The 8,382-nt window shown below is 41.5% G+C and overlaps 1 protein-coding gene across 1 annotated transcript in view; it reads left to right on the plus strand.

Moving 5' to 3' along the window:
• LOC104165770 (membrane-associated guanylate kinase, WW and PDZ domain-containing protein 2-like) overlaps positions 1–5,383 on the plus strand; it is a 47,786-nt gene extending 42,403 nt beyond the window's left edge. Inside the window, exon 5 of the mRNA XM_009705508.1 lies at positions 2,391–5,383. Coding sequence (XP_009703810.1) covers positions 2,391–2,455 — 65 coding nt within the window. The 3' untranslated portion in view covers positions 2,456–5,383. The remainder of the gene's footprint in view (positions 1–2,390) is intronic.
• The last annotated feature ends 2,999 nt before the right edge of the window (positions 5,384–8,382 follow it).

Consider the following 8,382-nt stretch of genomic DNA (forward strand, 5'->3'; position numbering starts at 1 on the left):
AGTGTCCCACAAATAACTGGTACAATATCGCCCTTCATGCCTCAGAGGAGCCGTGAGAGCTGGTTGCCCCCGTGGTTTTGAATGGTGCCCACCTGGCTTCTCCTCCTGGACGAGAAACAGCTGATTTGACCATAGTGGCACATTTTGCACAGCAGCAATCTTGTTACCCAAAAGCATCTCGCTGCTCCAGGCCATTTGATGTTTTTACTGGTGTACAGCTGATACCACCCGAAATAACAAGCTATTTCTGTAACTTCAGATGCTCTCAGAGCCTTGCACAAGATCTGGTAATGGCTCACCGCCCTTCTCTGCCACTCAGTGAAAAATGTCATCTCATGGGCAACTGGGAAAGAAGACTGCAGTTAAACCAAATACGTTGGTCAGACCAACGCTCGGCACCACCTCTACTCTGGGGAGGTGTGGCAATGCCATAAAAAGCATAAACTTACTTTTCTAAGGCCCAAAGTGGCCTGTTTAGTGCTAGCTCAGGTACCTCACTGGTGCACGCAAGCAGCTTCAAGCTGCCCGGCAGAGTGCTGGGATAGTTTTAGAGAACCAGGCAAAGTGACCTGGACCCCGTGCGTGGTCCCTGATTCAAGTGTTAACCAAAATGGAATTCCCTGGATTTCAGATCTAAAAAGAGCCGTGGTGGGGTCTGTGCCTCCCCTGTCAGGCACAGCCTGTACCGGGGGCATGGCACTGAAGAGCAGAAATAAAGAACAAGTCCATCGAAGTAGGTGCTTTTTGTAGGCAAGTTCCTAAGAGATGATCACTCTACATGCATGAGCCTTCCTTTTATTTTTTCTTGCTCAAGTGCCAAGCACGGAGCAGATGGTACATTACTCAGCCTTAACTGGAGGGTAAGAAAGTGTGATTTTTGAAAAAAAAATATTCAGTTGAGACCCTCAGCCCATTTAGATTCCCAGCTCAAAGTTTATTTGTCTTACACAGAACTTGTACTTTCTACTCCTCTCAAATGCTAATCCTCTCCACACATATGCTCATTATGCAAAAGCATATGACAAACACCATCTGGGAAAATAAATAGCTCCTCAGCTAACCGCGCTGCTCCGTCCCTTTACGTCACCCACCTCACTATTGTCTCTACTATTTTTATCTGCAAGACAGTAATCACTCAATCAAGCTATGGACTTAAAAGTGCCGTCTCAGTCAAACAAGCTGCAGATCGCAGGCTGGGCAGTAAAACCCGTCCCACTTTTCAAGATGATGTACATCTTCATGATAATTTGAAGGCAGCTGTAGCACTGAGAAAAATAAATGTATCTTTTAAAGGACAGTTGATATCACTGAGAGATACTAGTCCTGATCCACAGAAGTCTATGCTTTTTTTTCAGCTAGAAGGTTACATTTTCTCCCCCGTGAAATATGCAGCTCTTGCCATGAGTTCCACCTCGTTTCCATGGATTCCTGAGATAGTCCTTCATCTCTGACAGACTATTGCTCATACCGTTTGCAGCCAGGCAATGGTGTTAAGTAGGGAATGACATTAACCAAGTTCAGTGAGTTTTCTAACCTATACGTAGATGGGTAAGAATAGGAGTGGTGCTGTCATTAGTCATGATGGATTCATTGTCTGCCAGAACGTTAATCAAAAGAAATAGGAATCATGTATGCAAGAGAAAGGCAGCTCAGAATATTCTGGTTTGTAGCAGTGGATTAGAAGAATCATCATGGAGATGTCTATTTAGCTAAATTAAATAGGATCTGCACAATCCAACCATACTGTGTTGAGGCTAAGTAACCAAGAGAAATTCAAAATGCACAGCCAAGAGACTCAGCGGCTGACGCCACTTTGTAAGTACCCTGTAAGAATTGTAGGGCCACAAACACTGCAATATTATATCTGTTTAGAAAAAATATGAGACAGAATTCAACAATGATCTTATCTGAGCCACAAATTCTTGTCAATTATTATATGCTTGTAGGGACATGTTTAATAGATGGCGGAAAGTCCTTCTCATTTGTCCTCAGAGACAGTGCTGATATTGCCCAGCTAGGAAATCCATTCTACAGCTACAAAAGAGGCAATTTAATTTCATGAGCACGTGCCTTTATTATTTTAAGAATAATTTAATGTAGGCAGAGGAAAGCAGAATCTGTATGAAAAAAGACCGAGGTTTACAGCATTTGCAGTTACCAGCCCTGTGGTTCTTGCTTCATCTGAACTTTTTCTTGGGGGGGAGAGGGAGGTAGTTTTTGTTTTGCTCCCTGTTGACTCCACTGGGAGTTTCGCCTCACCTAAGACAGAGGACTTTAAGTCTGGTATGTGGTTTGGATGTTGATGTTGCTTGGAATACGTATATCTATGCAACACACACTCTGTGCTGCTGAATATGTCCTTAACTCCCTTCTCTTTGTTGTTACAACAGACGAACCAAACTCCTGGAGTGCTCCCTCTGCCACCTCCCCAGGTCTGCCGGAAGTAAAAACATAATCTCACCATTATCTTCATCACACATAGCCCCACCCTCTGACCCTTCTCACCAGAAAAGCCCAGAGCCAACATGGGATATCAAGAGGGAACACGATGTAAGGAAACCAAAGGAGCTTTCGGTGAACGGTCACAAAAAGAAAAGGTTAGGAGAACAAAGAGAAAGGTCAGCAAGTCCTAAAAAGGTAGACAGGTCAAAGCATGAAGAGGCTTCTTGGAAAGGATATTCAGAAGGCAAAAATAAGACCACTGATGGTGGCAGGCCCACCTCAGAAAGCAAAGTGGTGGGACACAGCGTTATGATCGAGGCTGGCGCGAGAGAGCACGTGTGTGCTGGAACCAGTGATGAACAGTTTGGGAGGCTGAGGAAGCCGGAAAGCAAGAGAGGGGGATCTCTTAGCAAAAAAGAAGATCACAAATCTGCAAACAGCAGTGAGAAGAAGTCAGCTGCAGCATCCGACCATGTCAAGCTTGATACTGGTGCTACCAAGACGTACAGTAGCAACCGCTGCAGCTCACCTGGAAGTGATATGGACCACAACCAGAGGGACCCTGACGGGAAACCCAGCGAGTTCCCCAGGAAGGGACATCTCCACTCCATTAGCACTCGCAGCACCAACAGCACAGTTCGAAAGGCAACGGTCTCCCCCGGGCCGTGGAAAATCCCTGGCTCAGATAAGCTACCTAGCGTCCTGAAGTCTGGTACTTCTGCCATGAGCAGATAAGCAAGGGACTGTTGCCCTCTAACTGTCTCAAACTGACGCAGAACATTCTTCTTAGTTTTTTGTCTCACATTGGTTTGTTTTAATTTATTTTAACTATCACACATATACACAAAGCATTGAGGAATGAAAACATTAGTGTGTAATTCCATGACAATGTGCACAGTACCTAATAAGTTCAAAAGCATATAGTCAACACAGAGATTTAAAATCGACCCTAAAGTCCCAGTTCCATTTTAGGGACTTTGGCAGCTATGGAAGAAACCAAAACAATATGAAGGACAGTACATCAGAGAAGGATAGTGCAGTGTAGCTTTAGCATTTTTTTCCCACTGCATGAAGGACTTGGATTTCATTCAAACTTTATATCAAGAAACTGGAACAAGTTAGAGCAATCACAAACTGGAACATCGCCTTAAATAAAACTGCACGGAGCAAGCTGAAACAGAGAGAAGATCTTTTCATGGAGCTAAAATGTTGTAAATAAATTGTTCTCGACGTATCTAGACAGGGGTTAAAGGGTTTCTTTGAAGCATCATTCGGAACTGTATACCCATGACACATCTCCACTGTTAACACTTTGGGATAGTCCACGTGGTACCCTGTAGCATAGTTCACTGGGCGCTAAGGGAGAAGCAGGGGAATCCAGTGGATAAGTTTCTGTGATACCATTTCTACTGCCATTTTTGTGAACAAACCATGTTTCTGTACATTGGAAAGGAGTTAGGGTGGAGTTGTATTTGCAAATTATTCTCAAAAGCGATTTATTCCAGGTTCCCCAAATCCAGCGAGGTTGCACACAAACCAATTGGTCAGGCTCAAAACCCAGATGTCTGCAAGGCCCTTGCAATGAAAGGAAGAGTGATACAGAGAAAAAGCTGCAGTTTCCTTAAGGAAAGGCCTTTCCTTCCTGCAGAAGAGGATAGTTTCACTTATCAACAGTGCTATGTTTCACACCCATCTGCATTTAGTCAGGACACTCTCACCTTTCATCCCCTCAGTTTGGCAGAGCAGGTGCCTTTCAGGCACACGTTAACAATAATTAGACTGGTTTCTGAAATACAGTTGTTGGTGTCCTCATTCAGTAAATTCGATATATTTCCATTTTTTAAATGGTGTCCATTTTATCATTTCTTCCCTACCTCCATTTATTTTTTTTTTGATCTTTTTATTTTTATCTTTCTTGCTTGTCTGTTTTGAATTTCAAGCCTTAAGTGCCAGGTAAACATTCCAGTCTGCCTTCACAGGAAATAACTCCACGTTCAGTCTATCAGTCATTATCTTGTTTCAAAAAGATGTGTGTGTGTGTGTCTGCGTAAGTGTGCATATGCTTCTTTGTCTGTCAAAATTATAACAAAATCCTGGGCAATAATACATTGGTAATTAAAAAAAAAAAAACAAAACCACAACATAAAGCTAAGTACTGTCAAAAATTCGTATTTAAAAATTATTATTCTCTAACAATCTTAGTTCCTCACATGCTCTGCTGAAAAATTAGATTGAGATTGGCTTTGTTCCAAGAAATTAGCACATTACTGTATGTCTCAAACATTGCACTGGACTGAGAAATTTGTAGGCATGTTTCTTCCTGTCCAATTATTTGAAAAGCCTCAAGTCAAGGATTTTGCAGCTTTCAAACAATTTCTTTTAGAAAGAAAAATCCATTTATAATTTCTAAAAAAGCACAAGTCCATGTAGCTGTTTATAAAACTCTTATTTAATGGAAAAAAAAAAAAATCTTTATCCCCTGAACTAGAATGCAATATAATTTGCCATTAATTTATTGAATCTGATTTTGGACAATGCTTCTGTAGTGTAGATGCACGTCCCGGTATCTTATTTTTATGTATAAAGAAAGCAAACAATGAAATCTAAAAAACAGTTGAGATTATACTTGCATAAACTCTAATTTGCACAGTTCACAGCTACTCCTTGTGCAGTAATTGCTTTATGCGGCTGTAATCGATAACCTGTGAAGACAGCACATCATCTAAACCCCATTCCAAATAATATTTCTGTGTAGTGTTAGCTGTGAATTTACCCTGTACAGCTCTATCTCTATAAATATAATTCCATGTATTAATAGTCACAGAAAGGCTGTAAGTGAGCAACTATTTTTATGAAACGCACCACTATGGATAAATTAACTTTTACAGAAATCTTGTTTACTGTATGATATTCTAAACCACTGTCAAATAAAATATATATCCAAAAATCTTTTTTTTTTTTTTAATTGTACGTAGTCTGTTTTAATTTTGAGTGATAGGCTTCAGTGTTACACCAAGAAACAATCCTTTACATGCATATGAGTAGAATTAACTACCTGCTGCATTATGAAAAAGGGAACACTCTATTTTGTTTTCTTACTCCAAAGGGTACACTTTATGGATATACACGTGGGTGACCAAATAAATCCTATGTAGGCAAGTTAAGGCGTATGAGGCTACACAGATGCAGAGAAGTCTCTCCCTTGGTGGAGAATCCTGAACTCTTGTTCTCCTTCCAGTCCCAGGAGACATGGGACCGGGGTGACCAGACTCCATTTACATGCATATGAGTAGAATTAACTACCTGCTGCATTACGAAAAAGGGAACACTCTGTTTTGATTTCTTACTCCAAAGAGGGGTACACTTTATGGGTATACATGTGGGTGACCAAATAAATCCCATGTAGGCAAGTTAAGGCGTATGAGGCTACACAGATGCAGAGAAGTCTCTCCCTTGGTGGAGAATCCTGAACTCTTGTTCTCCTTCCAGTCCCAGGAGACATGGGACCGGGGTGACCAGACTCCCAGCACCGAGGGACAACTTCTGAGCCTACACCATGTATACAAATGGCATCTGGCAGCTCTAACTAGGCCTTGAAAGGTTTGCTTACAACTGAGTGAAGGGGGCATAATTTGATTTGCAGTCTACTTTACAGAAATAATGTCTCAGAAAACATCATAAGGGTGTAAAAATAATGGTAACCAGACAGCCTCTTCTAGGGCCCAATCCATCCCCTGTTGAATAGAACAGAAAAATGCTCCTTACCTTCCGTTTGGCAAAATAAATCACCAGTGTACAAACTGTAGGCACTGTAAGATGTGCTGGCTGGAAAACTACTGGTGTTTTTCACACAAATATGACATTTTTTAAAATAAATATTTCCTTTTTCCTTAAAATATAATTTTCTTCAAAAAATAATTATTTGCCTTCATACACCATGAGTCAGTTTCTGCAGAGCCTCATTTTTCAGAAGATTAATGTTCCATGTAAAGAATTTCAACCAACTGAACTAATAGCGTCATTTTTCATTACAATACACACATAATAAATTTGAAGCATCTTTAATACTCAAAAAATATTTGCTACTCTTTAAATAGCCACCATTTTCATGGTTGGAAATCTGGCTACGGATCTGATTCAGACCCAGAGCTATCCCAGGGAAGCATGCTGAAGCTGTACAGCGTCATTGAGTCTAACTTTTTCTGTTAATAACATGTCCTTTCTTTTTTAGACATAGTAGTACAGCATTTGCATTGCATTGCCATTCTCATAACAGTTTTTTATCTAATTTTTCATATCAATACTTTAACACAGGAAATAATTGGATATTTATTTTGATGCACATTTTCTGCTCCAGACTCCAAAGCATCGCTGTAAGTAAGCTTGCCTGCATATGATCAGCAATGCACATTTGGGGAGGAGTTTTGGTAAAACCTCGTAGGCAGATGTTGGTGCAGCCCTTTTCTTAATCACTGGCAAATGTTGGGTCTGGGGCTCACTTTCTCTCCAGGTATTTCTCTGTTCAGTAGCTTTAGGAAGTCCACACAAACTGCAGAGCCTGGAAGAGCAGATCTTCAAACAAGTTTAATAAAAAAGTCAGAAAATTTAACAACTCTCACAAAATATCACTGAAGATGCCATCTTTTCTTTCAGAAAGCTGCTGGACTGACGACACACTTCATTTAGGTACAACCTAGCACAGGCTATGCTGGTTTCACTACACTACCCTCCCCTTAACAGGAGGGACACTTGTAGCCCATATATCTACCTACTCCACGGACTCAGTGATAAAACTGCCAACAATTTAACACCAGCATGGATAGCTGTCTGCTAGGAATTGATGCAGAAGTTTGAGCACGGCCCCATCTCTTCCCTGATATTTGTGTGTGCAGCCAACCACCATTGCCAAGAATTTCTCATCTCCATCAAAGATTGGCTTCAGTCTGATTTGTGCCATCTCTGCTGAAAATGAACATCTCATGCTTAGCCTCCTCTACATCCCAGGTGCCCTCAGCACCACCAGATCTGTCCTGAATCTCTTCTCTTCCTTCACAGCTCCCCACTTCTCTTGTTCTTAATCTTACCTCTGAGATAAGTGCTGCCGTCTTTCAGTGGATTGAATCTTCCATTCTCTGTTTTCCCCTTCTATCCATCAGAACTTTGTCTTCCTCTTTTTACCTCTTACCTTCTGGCCCTCTCTCACCAGCTGACACCATTTGCCACTCTCAACCTCTGCCTTATGTGTCTCAGTAGCTCCACATTGGACACCTCTGCTGACAGGTGTCATGACCAGTTACTCGCACTGGACAAGTCATTAACATACTCCTGGGTGTCACATAAACATATAGACATATCCAACACCTTCTGTTGAAGCCCAACACAAATCATCTGCCATGGCCTCCAGAAACCAGCAGCAGTTACTGATCAGGCAGACTAACTATGTGCAGTCAGTGACTCCCTTTGCAAGTACAAATAATGTTTTTTCTTCAATGCTATTATAGCTAAATGTCTGTACTCATAATGATCTAAGCATTCTGGCCAGGTTTTGTGGCTGCAACATGCTATGATCTCTACTGGAAATCTCCAAATTCATTTTGCAAAGTAAAGACTGGCAAAGCCACAGGCACATTTCTGTCTTAGCCACTACGCTCTTTTTGTGTACCACTGCTGTAGCAGAAACCTGGGGCCAGAACTGCAGAGGCGTAAGTAGAAGAGCACACCTCAGCTAATGAGGAAGTCACTTCCCATGTTTCTCCTTACTTGGAAGCAAATTTTGGTGTGAAGGGGAAAAGTTTCTTGGTAAACTGCCATGGACCTCAAAGTAGAAGAATGCTTTGGACTTGCCCAGGCATGACTGATCTCATTAGGGATTTACTTCACAGTTCACTTCTGCAAGTCTCCAAAAAGAGTCCTTTCCGTCTTTTGTCCCCTCGACGCCTA

This window comes from Cariama cristata, unplaced genomic scaffold (assembly GCF_000690535.1).
Source record: "Cariama cristata isolate BGI_N322 unplaced genomic scaffold, ASM69053v1 scaffold2518, whole genome shotgun sequence".
Lineage (NCBI taxonomy): Eukaryota > Metazoa > Chordata > Aves > Cariamiformes > Cariamidae > Cariama > Cariama cristata.